The following is a 25,957-nucleotide window of genomic DNA, read 5'->3' as shown; positions in this document are numbered from 1 at the left end:
AAAGGAACAGTAACACCAAAAAATGAAAGTGTATAAAAGTAATTACAATATAATGTACTGTTGCCCTGCATTGCTACAACTGGTGTATTTGCCTCAGAAAGACTACTATAATTTATATAAGTAAGCTGCTGTGTAGCCATGGGGGCAGCCATTCAAAGGAGAAAAGGCACAGGTTACTTAGCAGATAACAGATAAACCCCCATTATATGGGGCTTATCTACATCAATGCTTTTTCCAGCTTGAATGGCTGCCCCCATGGCTACACAGCAGCTTATTTATATAGTAGCTTTTCTGTAGCAAAAACACCAGTTTTTTTGCAGAGCAACAACACGTTATATTTTAATTACTTTAAAACACTTTAATTTTTTGATGTTACTGTTCCTTTAAGCAGTGCTATATACACCTTTTCCTACTGGGTTATAACTGCAAGCTAAATCTGAACTCTACTCTCCCTAACAAGCTGACTGGCATAGCAATGGTGGGAACAATATTCACAAATACGCACATTAAAACTGATGAAGAAGTGCTATCCCCAGCACCCAATAGGAGTTACAACCTGGGTACAAATCTGAGAAACAATATAAATATGTAAAAAAATGCTGATGCACACCAGGAACATTTTATCAAAAAAAGTTACTCATTTTATTTAGATCAAATAAAATGAGTAACTTTTATTGATAAAAAGTCCCTTGTGTGAATCAGCATTTTTTACATTTTTACATATATATATATATATATATATTATAATGCTGGAAGCTTAGGCACACACGCTATGAGACTTTGACCTGGGTGCAAATCAGGAGTATAATACAAAGTTGGAAAAATGCTGATGCACACCAGGAGTTTCTACAAAAAATAAACAAAATATTAGTTGTAGAAACTCCTGGTGTGTATCAGCATTTTCCAATCCAATTTTATATATATATATACAGGTATGGGATCCATTATCCAGAAAGCTCTGAATTATGGGAAGCCGTCTTCCATAGACTCCATTTTCCAGTATGTGGACATGTGCCTGTTCAAGATCTCATTATAAATGAGGGGTGTCAGTATGAACTTAGCCCGATCTATGCTGCAAAACCCTCAATGCTTTCTATCAAGACTTCATGTTGGAACATAAATGAATGAATAAAGTATATACAGTTTTTTATAGCAATATACAAAAGTTGAATTGTAGTGTGGGTCATAGTAACATGAATAAATTGCAACTCTCAAGAACTTGTGAAGACTTTGATATTTGACAGTTAACGACTGGTGGTGAGTTCCATAAGGTTCACCAAGAATAAAAAAGATGGACTTTTCTGCAGCAAACAGTTCCCTAGCTCCATGCTTTTGATAAAGGGCAGTCTGTGTCCTTACGTGCATATAATAAACACTTCACAGTAGAGTTTCTGCATGTTTCTACTTCAACTTATTCATATTTTTCTACAAGTTCCATAGTGTGCTGCCTAACAAAAGGCTCTCTGGGAAGTGACAGCATGGAATAGTGAGAAGGCAGAGCATGGTGTACATGTAGGAACAAAGTGGAAGATGGTGCCTGTAATTTTCCTTGATAAAAGAGAGTGAAGTCCTTGAATTGCAGTAACATTTGATATTGTATGTGGGATTTTACAGGGATCCAGTGGTGATAATTTAATAGAATGGATGTCTATACTGAATGGAAGGATACTTACTACTGTATACTATGCACTGAAGAGTGTTTGAGCTGCAAATGAACAAGTCAGGAAGTAATAGTATTAAAAAACAAGAATATAAGAGTGTTACATATAGCAGTTTATTTGTCGGAAAACAATAAATTTGTGTATTCTAGCAGTGTTATGAAATAGGAAAGGGAAAAAATCAGGGGTGACACCCAAACAGTTGCCAAGAGAAACAATGGGGAATTGTATTGGTATTGACATTGAGAGTAAAAGTCACAGGTAAATATTCAGGAAGCAAGATGGTCCCTTCAGCCTTTGATGTTTAGCTTCTGCCATCTAGGATTAAAAATTAACAACATGAAAAACTGAAGAAAAGACTGAGAATGAAATGTCAGGTGAGGAGAAATAAAGGGGAATGTCTTTTGTGTAAGAATGACATTGCAAGCCACATAACTAATATGTTTACCAAGGGACTGGGTATAAAGAGAGAACATAGAGGCCCTTAAAAATAGAGGCAGCCACACTGGTGTAGGAACTAAACACTGATAAATAATCGAGACAGGTATTTTGTCTGCTATCATATTTATTTTCATATTTATTGAGCTCTCCATTCCCTACAGAATAATTTCCTGCGTACACCTAAGGTTGTTGTTCACCTTTGTGCCACTCACACCTGCAACTAAAATTCACTTAACGCTACATGCATTAGAAACAGCATTCCCTTCAGGCAGTATTTAGGCCCCTTCAAAAAGGCATTGGAGTCAAAGGGTGTTTTTTCTTGCCCAAAAATGCACTGGACTCAATAGGAATTTCCTCTAGCACATTTTTAGTGGTGGGAATTTTTGCACAAAAATTAGCTGATCTCAGTCAAGTTGCGCAGGAATTTTGCCACTTTTTTTGATGTGCAACAAAATTTTTGCGTGCCTAATTTTCTCTGAAATATTGTGAAGCATTTTGCCACTGGCAAAATGCCGAAATTCGCTGCAAATCCATTCCTGGCAAATTCGTTCATCACTAATCACAAGTCATCGCTGTAACCAAAACCAATAGACCTTAGTTCAGAAAGCAAATGTTCATGTGGCACTGTATCAAATGCTTTGGCACAATCGAAGGAGATCACATTTTCTGCAACCCTACTGTCCAACTTTCTACTTACTTTATCATAAAAAGATATTAAATGTTTTTGACATGATCTGTCCTTCATTAAGCCATTATAATTACTACTTATATCTTCATTTTCTAGAACATAATCTTGAATATGATCTCTCTAAAAACCTTTAGAACACTTGCCCACCACAAATGTCAAATTTACAGACTTATAATTGGCAGGTTCAAGTGTAATCCCTAACTTTTGGAATTACATCAGATTTTCCCCTTACCAGATGGTACCATACAAGAAAGGGAGTAATAGTGGCTTGGCTTTCACTGAAGAAAGCTCTATAAATTCTTTGAAGGCATGTTAGTCTTCAGTAGTAGGAAAGCTTTGGAGAGGTTAATAAGGGATAAGAAACTTGAATTCATAGGAAATAACAATACTTTAGGCTTGTGCCAACATGATTTTATGCATCTTGCCAGACTTTGTGAGCAGAAACCTAGAAATTGTGGTGGCAGTTTATGTGATCTACTTTGCTGAAGTATTTGATACAGTGCCAATCAGAAAGTTAATGATTACATTAAAGAATATTGGCCTAGAACCTAATATTTGTACTTGGATAGAGCACTGGTTGAAAGATAGATTTCAATGAGTGGTCATAAATGAAATATTGTATTGTTAGTGGAGTACCACAGGGGTTTGTTCTTGGCCCTTTGCTTTTTTAATTTCTTTATAAGTGACCTTGAGGTGTTCATTGTAAAATCTTTATTTTTGCTGATGACACTTAATTGTGCAAAACTATTCTATGCAGGATGCTGCCACTTTGATAAAAGATTTGAGTAAACTGGAGAACTGAGGATCAAACTGAAAAATGTGTTTCAATGCTAAAATGTGAAAAATTATGCACTTGTGTTTTGGGCTTTGATAATTAAGAAGGTTCTGGGGATTTTTGCTGTATAACTCTAGGCAGTGTCATTTAGTGGTTGCTATTGCAAATAAAGTAATTTAAAAATTGCAGTAACTAAAGGGATAAAACATAATATTGTCTCTTTATAGAACTCTTGTAAAGCCTCGCCTTTAGTTTGCAGTGCACTTTTGGGCCCCAGCAGTATAATTACAAGCAGACACATGCAACTAACCTGGCTAAAGAAATGGAATAATTCAAATATGAGGGAAGACTGTCAAGGTTGGGTTTTTTTTTCTCTGAAGCTTTAACACACTGGGGATGCTGTACCTCAGACTCCTTTATTGTATACATTGAGAAAAAATGGATTGGCATATTTGCTTTTTCAGACTCCCCTGTAACCAAAATATCTCCTTGTAAACAGCAGATGTGAAGCTCTAGAATAACTGTGAGCTGTCTTGACCATGCCTGGGTAAACCAAGTACAAGTAATATATTTTATAAATACGTGATAAGTCAAATATGGTGATATTATTTTATTAATAGCATTGTTATCTTATTAAAATGTATGACTGAAGTTATGCTTCACACAACAGCTTCAAAATATTCTCTAGTCTGTCAATGCAGGGGCAGCAGTAAGGGCTAATGTAGATTTACCACCCTTTGGAAGCAGACTCATGTCTGGCATATTGCAGAGACATGCTGCAGTTTCCCTTTCATGTTATTTTTTACACAGCAGGGCAACAAGAGACAAAGTTGAGCAGCTGTTAAAAGCAGCGATGTCCAGAAATAAAAGTTGTCCTTAATACTTATAAGAGAGGCACTGTTTGAGCTGAGTAGCATTGAGCTGGAAGAAGAGAAATGAATACCTACCTGCCAGGCTTTGGGATAGCAACATGTCACATCTTAAATCAGCAGGGGAAGCAAGAAAGCTGCAGGCGAGCTGTACATGTCTGGGGCTGGTCAATGACACACTAGAGAACTGCACATCTTCTAGCAAATTATGCAGCACATACTGTTAACCATGAAATCTGTTATGCAGCTGTCTTCAAATACACATAGCTACTGGCAAAATGTTTAACCTTGCAGCCCTCCAGCTGTTGCATATCCACAGCTTTATTTGTTCTTAACTGAGGATGATGAGAAATATCATTGAGAAGATGGTGGAGGGCAACACTTTTTCCCATATATATTATAGAGAGAGAGAGATAGAAAGAGAGACAGGGACAGAGAGAACAAGAGATACAGAAATTAAGTTTTCCAGCTTAAATCCTTTTCCTGGGAGCTGCCTTAATGCTATGGATTAAGTAATGCCATCACAGCTTTGTGCCAGCTTTCCCCTTCAGATGGATATGCCAGCAGAATTAAAGCTGCTTCATGGATCTTTTATGTGACTAATACCAAATATGGTTTTCCAATGAAACTGTGGGTTTTGTGCTATGTTTAGTTTATCCTTTGCTGCTATTCACTCTAATGCTGACAGAATAAGCAGGCCTCCCCCATAAAGGCAAAGAAACAATGACTAAAAGGAGGGAAGCAGATATGATTAAATGGGAATTTATCTTATAGTCATATAATACAGAATTATACTGTTTAAGACATTATGCTTCAGGATGTTTATATGCGATCTGTGACCCTTTTTGAGTTCCAGGTAAACAATTTTATTCATCAGCCTAACACTAAAGGGAAAATAAAACCAAATAACAGGTAACAGACAATGGAATGATCCAGATTCATCGTGACCAGTACTGGAAAATATTATCTACAGGTTTTCATTTTCTATCTAAATTTCCATTAATGCAGGCATGAGTGAGGGAAGATTGTGAGGTAATTGCATGCAAATTTGGTGGTTAACTCCCATTTTCTCCTCTCTGTTATTAATTTGAGGGAATGGTAATTAGCATATGCATGGAACAAGCTCTGTGGTTTTCATTTTCCCTACGAATGACAAATGTTAATTGAAATGTACATGAAAGACTTTTACAGTATAGATTTGACTTTTGCGGTAAAGGTGGAATCAAAGCCATGACTTATTTGGCCTTTTTTGTATAATATAGAAGCTACATACTTTTTTTATACCTACAATGTATTTTTTACATCACTGTGGCCATGAGGTGGAACTGTGCCTGATGGAGTTGTAGCTAATGCATCAAAAATGTGCAAATGACCTTACACTTTAAGGCATATTGGATACAATTGTTCAAGCTGGGATTATATTACTTCTGGTGCTCAGCATCAAAATGAATCAAAACCAGATTCTTTAAGCACATGTATGTGATTTTATTGGTGCAGACAGCTGTGGGAACCCTGGAGCTACTGTTACTTTTGGGATGGCACGGGCACCAGAGTACCCCAGCAGGGTTCAAAATAGGCCCTGCTATTTCAAGTACACAGAGGCCCAAATAGCCCCCACCAGCCCCCTTAATTAGTGACTGTCTATGGCATCTTACAACAGCCCCTCTGACTTTGCCAGAATTCACAGATTGCCAGTCTGGGCCAGTGCCCCGGCCTCAATAGATGCATTTGCTCTTTTAGTTTGAGAACAGGAGGAGACACGGATGCAGTGTGGCAATGAGCACAACTATGTGGAAGTGCAAGGAGAAGATTTGTATACAAGGACCCTTAACACAATTAATACATTCATCCTTGTGTGAACACAACTGCGCTTCATAAAACAATCATAAAACAATTTTAATAACATTATTTTTGCTTAGTATTTAATACTCATCTCAACTCATGCTAATACATAGACTAAGACATATCCCATACCCATATCCCCCGTACTACACTGATATATATGGGATATGTCTTAGTCTATGTATTAGCATGAGTTTAGATGAGTATTGAAGTTAATGGTGATATTTATAAATTCAATTTTTAGATATGACATGTGACTTTGTCATGTGTCCTGATAGATTGACTACATTGATATATATGGGATATGTCCTAGTTTATGTATTATCATGAGTCTTATTTTATTTTTGATCGTATGGGGATTTTTAAGTGCCTGGTATTTGATTACACTTTGCACATGTTATTGAATGGGTTAATGTTGTATAAACACTGATTGGATACTGCAGGTTTTTAACCTGACACTTCACTTCCTGTCTATCATCCTGATGGCGATCCTGTGGTGATCGAAACGCGTAGATGGTATGCTGAAATAAATCACTGACCTGATTGATGCTGTAGCTGTGAGTGCTTTCTACTGTTGAGTTTGATTTATATATATAGTCCAGATCAAGGCAGCACACCACGCAATAGGGGTTGCGACCTGGGTGCCAGTGCAAAACATAAATACAAATGCAGCAAGTGACGGCACTCACAGGATTTACACAATAGCAGAAAAAATTGCAAAAAAAAATAATATCTTACAAGGTTTTTTTTTATTATTTATCCGACGTTTCAGTTCCTTCCTGGAACATTCATCTATCTAAACGTAAGTTGCCCGCTGCCCTTGCAGACATAAATGAGCCTTTTGGTGTTCAAACATACCATTTTCAGTTGTGCTATGAATATAACATGATGAATAGATAGGGGCCTTCAGCAATACACAGAAAAATATGTAAACAATTAGTAGAAAACACTAATGGGAAGCCAACCAGCACAGGTCTTCACTTTATAGGTCCTGCTCATTCTAAGCTCAGTGTAAATAGGATAAAGCACAGAGATTCATTCTAAAAATTAAATTAATGGGAATACTCACACAAAAAAGCGAATGTGGTCAAACTGAAAAACTAGTGTACATTAAAGTTTACTTCTGACAATGGCTCCTAACTAAAATGTTGAGTCTAGGGGCCACAAAAGTGAAAATTACCAATTTACTTACAGAAAAGTACTACGTTTTGGCAAAGTTACGTTATTCAGAAGGGCATGTTAGGGAGTGGCGGAGGGCCAGTCTGCAACAGGACCCTGTCATTCCACCCAGGCAGAGTTCAGTGTTAGGTAAGTGAGCACTAAGGAGGGCACTCTTGCATCCCAGGGAATAATAAATGTTACCTATAATCTTACTGGTTCATAGGGGGGAATGAACAGGCCTCCTGATCTGTACTTAGGCTTTAGGAAAACATTTTAATCTGTGAAAAATAATTAGTCTGTGAAAGGCATCTACTACAATTGGAAAAATGCAGATATTGGCACCATTAATTTGCCAGTTCATGTTAAAATCCTAGCAAGCAATGGAATATGTCCATTATGAATAAATTGACTGCAGTCACCAAAAGGACAGCTTTAATCATTTTATTCTCCTTTTAACTTATTGTGAGGACTTTATAAAGTTTCAAAGAATTTGAAGTCCATCTGAATTTGAATTAACGATTCAGAGACTAAAATTCATATGTAATAAATAATCCATAACTAACAGCCCCGCTGATGGATGTCTCTGCTGTGCATTGGAAATGATGTTAAGACAGTCTGGGGAGACAAGCATTTTAGGACTACTGAAAGGAAATTTATATGAATGGGGTTCATATATTGCAGATAAATATCTTCTTAGGTTATTTAATTAAGCCTGGGGCAGAATTTAAGATAAAAAAGTGCAAAATGCATAAAAATGATTCATGAAAATAAATATTAGGTGCACTGACATGTTTATATTCATGTATTCATTTCATTACATAGCACCACAAATGTATGCAGTGCTTTACAAGACATAAAACACAAACAAGGGTATAGTTATTGTTTATTAAACACTAAAAATAGATAAAAAATATGCTTAAATGAAGGGTGTTCCAGTTGGGATGAGGGTACAACCTCTTTTAGGAAGAGGAGACAAACAGAGACAAAAAATGTGGGGGACAAGTGCATACTGTAGGTCAGGGGGTGTTGCTGCAGAGGAGACTAGCTAAGTCCTTTCTCTAGAAGATGATTTTACAGAGCTTTGAGAAAAGTGTTGGTGCTTCCCTAATGCAAGGTGGTAGAGTATTCCACAGATGAGGTGCAATCAATGAAAAAGGTTTTGTGTCTTGGTGAATTGAATCAAAACATAGTCCTGATGGAGTACAGGCCCCATGTATGGGGAGATAAGAGTAGCTATAGAGAGGAGCAGAGACATGCAGGGCTTTTAAGGACAGGATAAGAATTTTATATTTAATTTGCCTCTTGAGCTGAAGCCAGAAGAGAGACTTTAGTGGCGAGGTGGACGAGATAAATTTAAATGCAGGTGAAAGGATGCAGACAGCAGCAGGCTCTTGGCTCTTGTTTATTATTTTGCATATTAGTTAAGTAGGTTTGACTGTGACCAGTAGGTGTCAAAAGCCCTTAAAGAAAAAAAAAATATTTTTTTATTTTAAATTCTCTTTATTGAACTTTAAAAGAAATCCAGCTGACTTTTTAACAGACAATCATGATCGCAATATCAAATAAATGGTGAAATACACCTTTTATATTAACAATAAATATACCAAAATCAACCAATTACCTATTTTGTTTGTATCATCTTAATGCTTGACAAAACATTTGAAAAGTCTGAAAGCCAGCATTTATCAATATACATATATATATATATACACCACACATCTCATCACTTGCCAAATCTTGTCTTATTCACCTGTGCAACATTGCCCAAATATGCCTTTACTTCTCTTTAGAAACAACTAAAACACTCATCCAGTTTCTTATCATTTCCCACCTCGACTATTGTAACTTACTCCTTGTAGCCATTTCAACACATCGCCTTTCACAACTCCAATGTGTTCAAAATGCTGCTGCTAGACTCGTTATATTTTTGACCACGATTGTATATCCCCCCATTTGTCTACTTATTTTAACTGACACACCCTAGGTCTGGCTAATATGCTGTTCTTCAATGACTGGTTCAAGGGAATATTGGCAGGAAAATAAAACAATAGCTAATAACCAAGAGTGAAAGATGGTATATAACCCACACAAAACAAATTAATTTCTTAAATAGTCATTTTATAAGATCTGGTCACATGATCTGACCACCTGACTACAGCATCTCTCAAACCCAGAAAAGTTGACAGGTCACAAGCAAAATAATAGTGAATAACACCCTATGGAAAAAAACACATTTTTAAAGAGTCAGCGCAAATGCAAACAAACTATGCAGCGATAATAAGTTACATTATTTACCCATAATAAAATCCCTGACCTTAAGCCTTACTATATAAATCTATTTATATATCCAAGCATCTACATAAATATATATAGCTTAATGTAAATTGCCCAAAGCCTTCTTTCCTCAAATGATGGCTTTGTATGCAGGGAGCAGCGTAGCTATCTGTTTCTTTCAGTCTCCCAGAAGGCCCCAGGGATCCATCATATTTCTCTCCTTGGAACCTGCTGGCACTTTGATAACAGCACAAATCAGCACGCTTGCACAACTCTAACAATCTCCCCTGTAACAGTCTGCCTTTGAAGTATGTAACAAGCATTTAGGAGACTGAGGATGGGCCAAGAATAAAAAAAGTGTCTGTGGCTGTATTGTAAAGTTTGGAAAATAATTTAATGCTGTAATTGCTTATTTTCTCAGATGTAAACAGTTTTCTTCTGATCCTGACCAGAAGGTGTTTTTTTTTTTTTATATTTACATATCTATACCAAATGCAGTTACATGTCAAGGAAGTCACCCAACACAAGTGTGACCTTGCCACCTTCTCCACATACACAAACACAAAGTATTGCAGGTATTGGGAAAGACATGGCTTTTCTAGTGATGCCACAGACAATGTATGGTTATTGGTTGCTCTTGGAAACTCACTGAATGTGCTCAATATAGCTGGGTTAAATAAACTTAGAAATGCTTAGATATATATATGAATCTTTTAGACAAAAATGCATATTGCTAAGAAGATTCTTCCAGCATTGTATATGTGTATCATTCCCAGCACTTTCTTGCATGAGGGTGAATTCCATCTTCATTCAATTTCTGCTCAGAAGTCACCTAGTGGGTCGTTAGCCTTGAGAAACTCTGAAGGACTTAAGAAATAAATGATTGCTTTTATGCTCCACCGATTAAAGTCTGGCAATTCAAGTGTGCACTCAGGAATGGCAAATATGTCAAAGGCAGCATTTTTATTATCAATTATCAATGAGTCGGCAATAGTATTGTCACTGTGCGAGCTCCTCCATTTAGGTTGCACATTACTGACAATGCAGATACAACTGTGGTGCTTATTTGCAGTTATAAAAATGCTCAGAACCATTACACAAGAACACTAATCAGAACCATATAATACATAAAAATGTGTGGCATCTGCATTAAAAATATATTGAGATTCCTTTATTATTCAGAATTCATGAAAATGACATAACTTATTACTTTAACTGCCGATCTTTTAAAATCTCGCATCTTGCTGAGATGTATTTATTATTAACAAACACATGCTCCTCTCCCACGCTTACAGTTCCATAAATATGTCCCGGTTTCATTGAAACTCTAGCCTTTTAATTTAAAGGGAATCTCCGCCCACAATGCATAGGATAAAGAATATGTAACTCTAAACAACTTCACCATATGCATTAATCACAATCTGGTTGTTTATTACTTTTTATTCTCTGCAATAACTTCTGTAAAATATAGCAAAAGTTAATTCAAGTCCAAGTACATGAAGCATCTGGCTTCTGGTACATTGAGACTTGGTGGGATGAAACAAATAACTTGGCTGTGAATTTAGAAATAGATACAACCTTTTTAAGATGTACAGGAGAACTAAAGAAAGCTGTGAGTGATTGTTACTATGTGAAGCCTAAAATATGTGATAATAAAATATAAAGCAGTGTGCCAACGATATTATCAAGGTTAGCATTGGTAACTGTCTGGGGGCCTTATGGGTAGAGATATAACTTGGAGATTAGATGGATAAGAATATATGCTACTAAATGTGAGGCCCATCTACTATTACAAAAAAATAAGGCTTCAAAATTAATTATGTCTGGATGTAAATATTGGTAATTTTTTTCATCCAGACATTGACTCAAGCAATGGGGTAACTTTAGAAGAAAACACAGAGGTTTGTGCATTGGCTTTCTTAATCATAAATAATGCTAAATTTACCTCCAACACTTGTATGAGTGAGCATAGGGAGAACAGTGATCATAACAAGGTTTCATACAGGGTCAGACTAGGGGGTACATGTCCCACTGGGGCTCCTGCCCCCAAGGTGCTCCCACCGGCCACATCAACAGCACCCCCCGCACCACCTGCAGGGGTCCCCAACAACCCCCTGCAGGGGCCCCTGCCCAACGTCCTCCCCTGAACGTGTGTAAGTGAAACGTGACAGGGGAGGACATCGACGGCCAGGGGAAGCGGCAACAGGGATCGGGTCCCACTAGGGCCTGTGCCTACTGGGTTTTTTCCCTGTGTCCTGGTGTCCCAGTCCGACCCTGGTCTCATACGTAGTGATGAGCGAATCTGTCCCAAAACTCATTTGTCACACAATTTTTTTGTCGGCCGTGTCTATTTTTTTGTTGCCCGCGCCTATTTTTTTGTCGCCCCCGCGCTTTTTTGACGCGCCCAATTTTGATCTGACCGCACCCTTTTTTTGACGCACAACACATTTTCCCGTGGCAAATTTTCACGTAAATTTCGCAAAACAATTCGCCAATGGCGAAATGAGTAAATTCGCTGCGAATCCATGCCTGCCGAAAAAATTCGCTCATCATTACTCATATGAGATAATGTGGTAGGGACAACTCTCTAACTCAATTTAAATAGATAAACCCTCAAAAAATGAAGCAGGGATGTGAGGGACCCTTGGTATCAGAGTAAGGTAAATTGTTTGATAGAAACAGGGAGACATAGAAGTATTGAATCTCTTCTTTTCTTATGTTACACCAATGAGGAACCTGTTACTGATGGCTTGCTTTTAAATGTACCACTTCAATAAATTGAGATAATTTGAGATATAGGTGTCTAGCAGAGGAGTTTCAAAAAAGACTAGCTGATCTGAAAGTTAACAAAGATCTATGGCCTTGTGGTATTTGCCACAGAGTACTGAAGGAACTGTTTTTATATGCTGCACTGTACAAAGAGATAGACAAATTGCTATGTGCTGTGCTGAAATACTGCTCTTGGCCAGGAAACAATAGGCTTATTTGTTTGACATCTGTGGATTTTAAGCTTTTGGAAGGAATATCAGGCATATAATATTGGAGTAAATTTCAAATGATAACAATATATGTGGCCCAAATAGAATAATTTATAAAACATTTGTTTGTTTAATCTGTTTTTCTTTTTATGGTTTATTGATTGATCTTTCATTTTGTAACATGTATGAAATGGAGCCGGATAATTACTATTAAAACCAGCATCATGGAAGCTTACCATTTACGTTGTTTAGCTCAACATTTTTTATGCAGAATACTTTTAGTCTATCTTGTGAAGTAAAAAAAAGATCAATCAACTCCTGGGCTTATTTTCTATAATAAACCAAGAGTTTCAAATTCCACAAAGTCAGTGATCAATGACTGGAGGGTTACACACTGAGCTATCCACATTTTTGAACACTGATCCAGAGCAGCTCAAATTAATTCCAAAATAATTTGCACAACATCTGTTGGGGCTTCCCATATGTTTCCAAGTCCTGGAAGTCAAGTAAAAGTGCTGCTCTCTCTACCCAAGATTTTTCTGTTGTTTCCTCACTGGTATTTTTCCCACCTAATTTAAACTACTGTTTTGTTGGGAATTACTCTAAAATAACAATAAAAACATTGAAAATAACACTAAAGATCTCCTGATTTCTTAATATCTGTATCATAAAAACAAACTTATGGTATCACTAATGAATTTCACCTATACGCATCTGGCATCTGCAGGCATTCATGTCATAATGATATTTTGCTGCATGCCTTATCTCATCCATTAGGACACAGTGTGTAGTAACGCAGCCTCCCTGCCTTTTGGACAATGCTGATGTCTTTCCTCCATATGTTGTTTACACCCAGATAATGTCTGCGAGCTGCAACTTTATAGCAATTCATTTGAGACTTGTCAATGTGAAACCAGTGGCTGGTTATATGCAGACAGATGGACTGGCATCTGCCAGAGCATTCACCGCACCAGAGTCACCCCCATTTTTTAATGGTTCAAAATGAAAAATGTTCACTTTGTCTACTACTCACGCTAAAATAGGAACATTAAGGAGGAATAGGATGCTTAAAGACAGACAAGGGAGAAGAATCAGGGAGTGCTCCGGTTTTCTGATCCGTCATTGGTTTCTACATGTAAAACAACAATATTACATTTCTGCTGTGTACAACTAACGATTAAAGAAGCGTCAGCATTGTGCCTTAGCAGCAGGTAGTGATCCTACTTCAGTTTGCATTTGATTTTCCTGACATGAATTTGTGTTGTCTGTCTTATAAATGACCAGTGAGAACAGTGGAGGCCATTGTTTCTGATTAGGCTTTGATGGTGAGGGGGCTCAAACTACATTTTTAACTAACTTTTTCCAACAAACTTTTTTTAGACTTGTCAAACAGTTTGCAATATGAAGACAGACTTTATAAAATGAAACAATTTCTATTATACTGTCATTTTATACACTGTGAAATTGGTTTATGTCATTTGTTCTTATACTTGACTGCACTGCACAATATACAAAAAAAATCACAATTCCGCATATATGGAATCAGTTAAATCCCATCCAAGGCGATAGGATTTGTAGTTCATAACCACTGTGAGCTTGCTATCACTACTCTATATCTGGAAGAAGCATGAAGTGATTGTTTTTAAAGATGACATGTATTAAGGAATTCATGAGCTCAGTTTTGCAGATGTTGGGAAAACCGCTCAAAATATGGGGAAAAATAAATAATATAACTGTCCTAATATTATTTTGTAAGTGATAAAAGTATATGATATCTTTTCTGTTTAAATAAATGAGGAAATTAGACATCAAAGAGCAATTCTATGACTAAATAAAGGTACAAGGAAAAAAGCTGGTGATTTCTAATATCTTCATGTTATTTTACTATTATCTTACTTAAAGTAAGGGGTGCATTGTTTCTTATAATATACAAGTTTTAATGTAATACTGAATGGCATTAGTGATATCATTATGTACCCATTTTAACTGATGACCTCACTATGCACTGTTTATAAAGTATGTTGTAATGTTTTTACAAGGTATTCATGACTTGTGTATTTTATGAATATTTTTTATTATTATTAATCTTTTTTAAGAAAGTTGGAACAGTTTTCATTTCCTTGCAGAAATCTTTAACTAGCACAGCTGAGATCATTTATCACAGCTAGAAACCAGTAAAAAACATGACTCGCTTGGACCCAAGTGGAACATTTTGCTGATAAGCAGAATCACCACATGAACTTTTTGCACATACAGGAAAACAAAGGATTGCCTGACTCTCTCTCCCTACAGATTCCTAAAGTGTTTGCTCAAGCTCAATAACTCATGATAAAATGATGCTACTGGGGTTTCTCATGAGCACTAGCAAATGGTAACATTTGGTAAGAAATGGCCATATTTTAGCAAACAAAAAAGTAATAGAGTAATAAATGAGTGGGAATATTAACTGGGATACAAGTATATATTCTGATTTTAACAACTGTTAACTAATGGACTGATATATGGGATTCTAAAGGTGCAAATAGTCTTTAAAATAAAACTGAGATACTTGGAGGAATAAAAGCTACTGTAGCAATAAAGAGACTATAGGGGTGCACTTGGAAGCGTAGCCACAAGAATAACATTTAAAGTCAAAAATGATGATTTTCATCAGCACTTTTCAGACAAAGTGTGGGTGACTTAGGCATGAAACCAATGTCAGACTGGCAACTTCCATTAGACATTTCATAGCTTGTCCTATGATCCAGAGAAACCTACTGGCCCTATCACACTCCCTTATGCATCCAGCTGGATCAGCTTTCCAGCAAAAGGCCAGAGTGCCTGAGTCTGCAATGCCAGCCATGAGCCTCCAGATGCAGAGTGGCAGATGAAAAACAGTTTGCAGCCAAGTCATTTCACATATAGCCTATGACTTTTAATCGAATGCAGTCAGATATAAGTCACTATACTCCTAGTTTATTACATCAATACTGCAGTCAAAGAGTGAAGCATTGGTAACTGTTAAAAATCCCAAAACAAAATACATAAATATAAGAGGATAATATAGCATTTTCTCTTACATGGCATTTTATAACATACATTTTAAAAAATATGGCACATAATAGTAAATAAATATATTTTTCATAAAGGCTTTGAATAAAATGTGTAGTAAATATTGTCTGTTTTTATAGACAAGTTCATGGGTATAGTTTCACCCTAATATGACAAGGCAGCGTGCATAGACCCCCCTACAGAGAAACATGCTGACCTCTCTCCACATACACTGGGCTAACATTGGACTACGTCTCACTGGCCCAAGCAGTGGCATAAATACAGAGGAAACAGACCCCATGGCTGTAGGGGGGATACTGGGTCTGCCTCCTCTGTAGTTACGCCACTGCTTGGGCCAGTGAGACTTAGCCCAATTTTAGCCCAATGTGGAGAGAGTTCCGTAACAGCCTATTCATTAAGCTATGTGAAAAAAATCAGCAATCAAACACATCGTATATTGCTGTCTGAACACCAGGCACCACTAAATAAAAATCTGCTTATTTTTTTGAGCTATGCATTGATTTTTGGCATCCGTGCAGGTATGTGTGAAATTCTGGCAAAGCACCATTACCATCATCTCTTTTAACATGAGATTTACTTACTGTCTGAATTATAATGACTTATGCAAAGCTTGAGGTGGTGTAAATTGATGATGTTAATTATGGACTGTGTGGAATTTAAAAATGGTAAAATTTGTTTGCTAAGATACACTACCCCTAACAACCAAGAAGTGGTTTGAATGACAGATTGGAAGATACATATTAGAGAGCATGAATTTAAAAAAATAAATAAACAGAAATAGAAATAAAAAAATATTATAAAGAATTTAAATACAACCTAATAATTATTTTTTCCTGATTTTTGGAAGTCACTGGCCATCGTAATCAAACAGCATTTTAAACTTCAGGTCGGAGACTATTTCTTTTAAATTAAGGTTTAGCTTAATTTTAGCTTTGCTTTTTCCCCTATTTATCCCACAAGTCTATTAATTATCTGTGTGGACAATATTCAAGCTTTGCATGCCCTGTGCTAGAAAGGGACAATATGCCAAGCATGCTTCCAGCTGCCAAGTACACAGGTTTGCCTGGAAATCAACAGTGGGTTGCACACTAGTAAATATTAGCAAAAAATGGAATTACCAGGTCTACATAGGTTAAGTCTTCACTTCGCTAAGGGAGGGCTAGAATGAGAAAGTGTCAGGTCAGAGGAGCATGTGTCAGAATCTGAGATAAACAGAGAGATAGAATGGAGTAAGATGAACCATCAAATAGGGACTCTAGGGAGCTAATTGTTACTGGGCTGTTTAAACAGTTGCCAATAAAATGAGGAGCACTGGGTATTAAATGCTACATAAAAATTGAAAAATACAAAGGTGAAGATATATACAGTATATAGCCATCCAATTTTATAGTAATATAGTTATTGAAGTCTTGTTGATGTTTTCTTTATATTATTGCTGAGTTGAGAGAAGTCCACACATGTATAAGAGCCAAGAGCAGAAAAAGCAATTAGGTAGGTAATTATATGCAAGTCTTTAACAACTTTGGGGACAAACAAAACACCTGCCAAAACTCCTTTCTTAGCTGCTGCTAGTAAATTAAAACAAATGTGCTTGCTGTTCCTGCACTCCCTTCTATCCCGGCCTAAACTGCTCCTGTAATTTATTCTCAGTATAATTGTTGGCAATTACCCGAACATTACCCGATGACTGACTCAAATCTGTCCACCATAGCTGGCAAAGCATAAAATAAATAGCAGTGAAGCACATAAACAAAAACGAATGAACATTTATCTTTATAGAATCTACTGGTTAGGCCTCCATGATCTATTCACTATTAAAGCCCCTGTTAAAGGTGTAGACACACAGAGCTACTAGTAGCAGTTACTTGTCATGGCTACAGAAATACAATGCTGATCATTTACTGATAATTATCTCTACATGTGTTTTAGCAGAGGCAATTCTCAGTATTGTCTATGGCAGGGGATTTTCTGGAGTTTAGTAGCCTTGAAAAAGTGGCTGCTACTAGTAGCTCCATGTGTCTTCACCCTAAGTATGTTGTGAAGATTCATTCATCCAGGTCATGGTATATTCATTCTGAATTGAAAAAGCCTGTTGGATGACTGCCGAAAAGTCTTCAAAACAGCAAGGCCAGTTGATTTGACTTATTACTACAGATATCTTCACCCTAAGATATGTCTATGCAGTTTAGAACATGGGAGAAGCGAATTTGCCAGCTTTGTGGGACATATCTATTGCATGTAAATGCATCCTGATTTTTCCACATTTTGAAACTTGCTGCTAATTGCCTAAACATTGAAAGGAAGGAATTACATGGGGCCCTAAAATAACTGAGTGGAATAGGGTGCTCAACATGCTAGCACATATTCTGTCTGCAAACTTGGTGGGGTAGCACAAGTAGAGGGCAGAGCACAGAACAGAGATGGAAAATACCAATATAAGAACATTCCCACTGTTTAACCTCTGCTGACAGTTTTCATCAATGCATAACAATCACTGGAATTTTTGAAAGCAAAGATTGATAATAAATCAGATTATTCGTTATGACATCACATTTTACCAGTCACCCTAAGAAGTGTATGCTTTCATGCTTGAAATGAAACTTAATTGCCCCAGCTCTGTATAGGGACACTTGATGGTGGTTCAGTATTACATCTCTTTTACCTAACTGTGGGCTGAGGAATGTAACTGCAATTGTATTGAGATGTTTGCCTTTTGTTTAATGATCTCCAGAGGTGTGAAATGTAAAAACAGGAACACTGGGATCTGTGTTCTGACATTCTTTGTTGTTTTTTTTAATAACACATTGTATATTGATGAGCCATAGTGCCTTATTAAGGTCTGCACTGTTCATAGTTGCACATGTTGGTGGCATATTATACACCAAAGAAATATTTGTTGGTGGCATCTATGCAGTTTATTTGCAGGGCTGTTGGGGGTGGGTGATTGGTTTGTGCAATTGTGCTGAGCCACTGGACACACAAATGCTGCCAAAGACTAGCATGGCAGCATACAACTACTAAACTGGAAAGGGGATTATTTAATTTACAGTCTCCTTTCCAGGCAAATCGTCACAACTAAATGGAAAGTCAAAATCTTAGCTAAAATGTATTTTCTTCAAGTGACTTGCTCTGTCATTACAATTTCTGTTTTGTAGAAATTACACCAATCACAGCTGACCAGAGCAGGATGTGTACCAGCAATCCAATACACACAGTCTATCTAACTGAAGAAGACCCTTCAAACTTCCTGCTAGAAATTCAATATGCTGTGCTGGTCTCACACTTATGTAGAAAAGCAAATGTGCAGAAAGGGAATGTCATAAGGTAAATGCAGATGGTGCAGAGGCCTCACATTCAGATTTAGATTGTAAGATCTTTTGGGCAGGGCCCTTTTTACCTCTTGTATCGCTTTTTGTTTGCTTTGTATGTAAATCTGTAAGTGTACTGTGTGCACCCTTTTATTGTACAACGCAGCAGAATATGTTGGCCCTTTATAAATGGTGGAAACTAATAAATGAAAATACTACAGTCCTGTTTTCTGGTTCAGTAAATAAAACGTCTACCTTTTACTAGTGATGAGCAAATCTACCCCATTTCGCTTCACTGGAAATTTTGCTAAACTGCTGAAAATGTTGCAAAATACGGCTACCATGCCACTTTTTTTGGCACGACCGTGATTTTCTAGGCACAACCGCTCCTTTTTTATGTGACCACTCCTTTTTTGATGTGACCGCAACTTATTCAATGTGGGCTGACTTTTTTGATGTGACTGCGACTTTTTCCTCAATCAGCAAATTTGTGTGGCAGTTTCACAAAAAAAAAAACGGCAATGGCAAAATGCGGAAATTCGCAGCCAATCCATACCTGGCGAAAAGTTTCACTCATCACTACCTTTTACTTTTCAAATGGCCGCTTTATCAAGTTATTGAAGAACTAACTTGAAAATAGCCAGTATTATAGGATCCACAAGGGGGAGTTATAGCTGGTTTGCTGCATTAATGCTTTTGTAGGACTACTACTGAGAAAGCAGAAGGAAAAAGAAAGAAATAATTACACAACAGACGGAGCACTGAATGTTGCCAATTGCCTATGCCTAGGATAGATACTGGAATGTTCAGTCATTAGAAAGGGTCTACAACAAATTGATCTGACTACTTCAGAGAAATGTGGCAAATAGAAAATGACGATATGTTGAACACATGTAACAGAGGGACTTGGGCTAAGGATTAATGACGCTACTTCATTTGGAAGTGATAGTCCCTAGTTCATTGCTTAACAGCCTGGACTTAATAATCAAGATCCACACTCCATGCCTTGTGCTCTAATTAAGGCCACTTTTTAATTAGCAAACCTAGCCGGTGCCAAACAAACACAAAATCAATAAGAATCCAACAGAGGGAAAAGCAGCAACAGATATCTTGTGTTTTCATCCTGGAAACAGCTAAGAGCAATGTTCAATAAAAACCCATGTAAAGAAGCTGTTGTTACTGGGAGTAAGAAGTAAATTAATCCTCACATAGCTGGAGTCAAATAAATATTTTGGCTGTGTTAGCAACATGGGTATTAATGTTGCCAGGTATGAGGCAGCTCCGAATATATTCCAGCAGCAGGATAGAAAAGCTAGGGGGATTTATTTGAAGGCAGCATCAGCACAAGGCTCTTTCTCACTGCACATATTTGGCCAAGTCATCTTAAAACAAGAAGATGCAAGGAAAGGGCTTATACAGCAGGATAGGGAATATCTGCCATTTAACTGGGCAGCAGAAGGCTTCTGCTCGCCTACCTGTGCTTCTTTTTTCCTTTACTCCAGAACAGCACTTTGTTAGAGGGGTGCCCAGGGGTATACTTGAAAGATATGTTCTGTTAGATCAACAAGGGTCCAATTACAGCACTGATCTTTGCTGTGTGCTTTTTCACTTGCTGTTGATCTACACCTTTCAGTGTTTCCCTGCATTCACGGGATGCTGTGACTTTTAGTTCAAAAACAGCTGGAGTATCAAGGTGTTGTACAGACTTAAAGATATTACTGACCAATTATGGATTTAGAATTCAGTACATGTTGTTATTGCTTTTCTTACTGCGTATAATATGTATTTTTCAATCTGTGGGGTTTTTTTTAGTATTAGACAAGAAATGTACAATTTTTCATGTCATTTTTGGCCTTGGAGTGTACTGTCTCATTAGAGAATATCAATGTCATCCAGATACTATCAGTATAGGAAAGCATGGAAGATCCCAATGGAATAACACAAATATTCTGGTACACATACTTTCCTCATACGTGAAAAAGGGAACATACATTATATTCTCCTTATATGGAGGGTGTATATTGCCTTTAATAAGTAAATAACACAGGGGCAGTTGCATAAGATAAAATATTTACAGTGATATTTTAACAGAAATCTGAGAAATCCAGTGAAAACAGAATTGATTTAAATAAAAAAATAATGTAAACAATAAGTAGAATTGTAAATCCACATAATGCATAATTCATATTTGATGTTGTTATGTGGCTTTGAGGAATATCATGTTTTATTAATAAACAATGATGATAATGACTACAATGTATGTCCCTTTTATTATATAAAAATGTTAATTTCACATTGGTCAGTGACCCCCATTTTAAAGCTGCGAAAAGACAATTAATTCAGAAACTATTACAAAAATGAAGACAAGCTCAAAAGTTTGCTAAGAACTGCTCATTCTATAACATTCTAAAAATAACCTTAAAGGTAAACTCCCCTTTAATATACTGCACATTATGTCAATAAATACCTCATATGACTTTCCAGTAGTTCATTATATGACAGTATCTCCCTAAAGGTAATGTCCCATGAGTAATCACACAGGCTAGGAATATATAGTTAATTAAAAAAAAAACACTAAAAAAATACATGTGATAGGAAAACGTAGTTATCTATTTAGAGCAGATGTAAAAAATACTCTAACACATAAAAGAATGGAACTTTTAAGAGTTATCTTTTAGGAGTCAGTTCAGTATTATAAATTTGCCCTTTTTTAAATTCTACTATATTTAAACAACCACCTTGAGTTTATGGAAATTGTGTTGTGTAGGTCATGCATTAACTACAAAGACGCACTTACTTTTTGGGTCTGTAGTCAGGAATAGATCTGTCAAGCGAAATTCTGTCACTGAGCTGGGCATTATAACCGTATTCCTCATATTTTGTTTCTGATTCATGGCTGTCATCTCTCAAGGTTGCAGCCATACCACCTTGTCCGAGCCCTCCAGGTCCCTCCACAAGTCCCATAGGCTTGGCTAAACCTATAAAAAATGAAACAATATTAAACATATTTAGCTAATTAAGTATAATAAGAACTACTACTACTCATATGTATATACTACATATATACTGCATATGTCATTTATATGCTACTTAGCTTACTACTGCAACAACATGGTCAAAGAACTTATGTTACTCCAGTGTTGCAGAGCTAGTCCTCTTATATTGATCAAAGACATCTATCCTTAAACTTGAATATTAATATTTATTTAATTTAGTAAGTACACCAAAACTTTTACAATAGCATAATAAAGCTTGTCATACATTGCAGCTCTTGGTTACGCAGGTGGTAAGCCAAATTGTGCCAAATTTCTTATGATAACTGATGATCAGATCACATTTAGGGCCTGTACAGACCCACGGTGAAAGGGTTTTCATACAAAAGTATTATTCTTTCCAGTCAATATCTAATGTATGGGAAGGCCATGTTTTTGTCCTCCACAGACAGACCAATATTGCCTGCTTAGTTGGCTACTCCATAATATTGGCTTGTGTCTAGCCAGTTAAAATCAATGTCACAATTACAGTCTGACACTCCAACAGTAATATGTTGTACTCTTATCATGCTATTTTTTTTGCAGAGATGTACTCCCCAAACAGATATACTGTACTGTAACATGAAATGCTGTAATACACATGTCTGACACCTAGAGATGATGCATAAAGTGGGTATGAAAAGGGCCCCGCACTAGGGTAGAAGAATAAAAAAACAAATTTATTTCTATGATAAAATGAGTTTTAGTATGAATTAGAGATGTGAATAAGAAGAAGTTAAGGTCAATTAGAAGAGTAGAAGATCAAAATGATCAAAGATGAAGGTACAGTACAAAAGAAGAAGAACAGAGAATAATAATTGTTGGTAGTTTTGTGAGCAGATACTGTATACAGGAACTGGCACTATCATGAACGTGTCCTGTTACAGCATTTTGTGTTTGGTTTGTCAATATTAATAGCTATACCAAGGCATAAAGAGGTTTGGGTATGTTTCTACATTATCATAAATAAAATCTTAATAAATCTTAGCTACATACCTAAGAGAGTTCATATTGATAACAATGGCAAAAAACATGGTAGTGAAGTAAGGAAATTAAATAAAGTATAGGATACATAGGAAAAAACAATTGTTATCCTAAATTCATACAGACATATTCATCAATGCTTTATTATTACTTTGTACATGATTCAACTGACATGAGACAGTAGAGGCCTGGAGATGTTAGACTGACAGACGTACATAATGATATCATTGGTATTTAAGCCTATAGTAAGATAAGTGTTTGTCAAGGAACCAGGGAGATGGAGAAAAGAATTGGACTTAATACAGCATAAGAATCAAGTATAAATGGATAATTAAATTATATCTTTCAGTCTTCCACAGTTGCCTTTTTTTGTCAGGAGAAAATAAGTTATTTAATGTGATTTCATAATAGCAAGACTTAAAAACAATATATTTAAGGGATCACTCACTCTGACAGTCTATCATTCCATCCTTGGCTAAAACATTCCTCTAATTTATAGATGTATGTTTTTCCAATGACAAGCTCCTAGCAGCTGAAGCCCGGCTCCCGTAGGGAGAGAGAAAAATAAAAGAGCGTTTTTTCTTTCTTTAATGAAAGGTCTCTCTGCTTATCAAGAGTTTCACAGGGGCTTATTAAGCTAATGGCACACCACAGAAAATCCACTGTGTTCAATGTTTTATCTCTTACTCTGCAAAACCGGGGTTGAAAGTATGTGTGATGCTACTTTCCAGGAACTAGCCACATGGAGTGAGACTTTTTACATAGTTTGTTCTGTACATTACAAGAAAGGAGGGCATACTTCAAAGCACAATATACTTGGTCAATTGAGGTGAACATGTTTAAACCATGTTTTGATGATCAGCGCAACCAACTCTTTCATTACTCCAAAGTGCACAGTTCACATATACATCAATAAGGAGAAAAAATAAGGAGTAATAGTTAATGCCTTTAGAATATATACATATTCTTATCAAAACAGGTATGTTGAACTCTTAATAAAACAGATAAAAATGAATATTTATACTCTGTTGCTTTAATAGCTGGAAGGCATTCTTTTTCTATAGACTGCAACAGAGCAGAGCCAACTTTTTTGATTTGACTTGTAGATAAAATGACAATGTCTAAAATATAATAAGCTTTGAATGAAGCATTTCCCAAGAATGTCAAGAGCCTCTTTTTATTTTGCCGTAATCTCAAAAACAAATCATTTTGATCCAGCTGTTTTCATTAAAAACAAATATAATCCATTTAGAAAACAATTTTATCCACTTGGCATAAATATAATGTGCCAGGGCCAGAGAAGAAAAGCTAGAACTCCGACTGCGGTGAAAGGAGAGGTGCTGTCTCGCTGTATGCCTCAAACAAAATCTCATTGTTTTTGAAGTTGGCTGCTCTGAATTAAAACAGGGACAAATATATAAGCAAATACAGTATATAGTACAGGAGTGGGATCCCTTATCCGGAAACTCGTTATCCAGAAAGCTCTGAATTACGGAGAGCCCATCTCCAATAGACTCATCTCCCATAGACTCCATTTTAATCAAATTATTCAGAATTTTAAAACTGATTTCCATTTTCTCTGTAATAACAAAACAGTACCTTTTTATTGACTAAGATATATATAACTAAGATATAATTAATCCTTATTGGATGCAAAACAATCCTATTGGGTTTAATTAATGTTTTATTGATTTTTTAGTAGACTTAAGGTATGGAGATCCAAATTACGGAAATACCCCTTATCCGGAATACCCCTTGGTCCCGAGCATTCTGGATAATGGGTCCTATACCTGTACTACAACCCAAACTCTTTTTTTTTTTTGCTTTTTCTAGTAGACTACCTTTTGTGAAGATATCTGTGTGCTAATTATGTGCAGTGGGGCTCAGATTTACCTTTTCTTAACACTGTGCCAATTACATGACACAATAAAGTGCATATAAATACATAGGAGAACAGTCCTCTGGCAGTTGCCACCTGTGTCTCATTTTTATGTGTCTTTATTTTATTTACCTGCATTTTTATTTGTACAATGAAAATATATATGTTACTATTGTGGTGGAGTTATTATATGTTTGAAAAGTTGACCTAAATAGACACTTTCTTTGGTTTTTATTAAGTCCCATGATTAAACACCACTAATAGTACAAAACACAAGAGGCCTGCTGGGTGCAGTCCAGTCCAACTTAATCTGTACTTATAGGGGCACATTTACTAACCCACGAATGGGCCGAATGCGTCCGATTGCGTTTTTTCGTAAAGATCGGTAATTTTGCGATTTTTTTCGGCGTCTTTACGATTTTTGCGTAAAAACGCGATTTTTTCGGCGTCTTTACGATTTTTGCGTAAAAACGCGAGTTTTCCGTAGCCATTACGAAAGTTGTGCAAAGTCGCGATTTTACGCAAAAATCGTAAAGACGCCGAAAAAAATAGCGTTTTTTTACGCAAAAATCGTAAAGACGCCGAAAAAATCGCAAAAAATACGAAAAAGTCGCAAAATGTTCGTTTCCAATCGGAATTTTTCCAATTCGGATTCGAAATCGTGTCTTAGTAAATCAGCCCCCTAGAGTTATAATGAAGAATCAGTATATGCAATATATATATATATATATATCAATCCAAATGGTGTCTGCACTCCAAGGCACCCTTGGTGTGCTGGCCACAGATGATTATTTTATATATATATATATATATATATATATATATATATATACAGTATATTCGCATGTTGTGCCACTCTCTGCAACTTTTACTGGGGAGCTATACCTGTACAATAAAAGAGCATTCTTTTTCACAGGAACACAATAGTTTTTCTTTAAATTCCTCCAAGCTTTCTGCTGCATTGCAATAGGTTATAAGCTCAACAACATTAGCCCTTCATGTGCTTCTGTATGCCAG

General features: G+C 36.4%; 1 protein-coding gene across 1 annotated transcript in view; it reads right to left on the bottom strand.

Moving 5' to 3' along the window:
* Positions 1 to 25,957, bottom strand: part of galnt9 (polypeptide N-acetylgalactosaminyltransferase 9) — a 128,827-nt gene that overhangs the window by 78,448 nt on the left and 24,422 nt on the right. Inside the window, exon 2 of the mRNA XM_002931877.5 lies at positions 21,843 to 22,023. Within this exon, the coding sequence (XP_002931923.1) occupies positions 21,843 to 22,023 (181 nt within the window). The remainder of the gene's footprint in view (positions 1 to 21,842; positions 22,024 to 25,957) is intronic.

The sequence above is a fragment of the Xenopus tropicalis genome, chromosome 1, assembly GCF_000004195.4.
Source record: "Xenopus tropicalis strain Nigerian chromosome 1, UCB_Xtro_10.0, whole genome shotgun sequence".
Classification (NCBI taxonomy): Eukaryota; Metazoa; Chordata; class Amphibia; order Anura; family Pipidae; genus Xenopus; species Xenopus tropicalis.
This window is presented reverse-complemented; position numbering and strand designations above follow the sequence as displayed.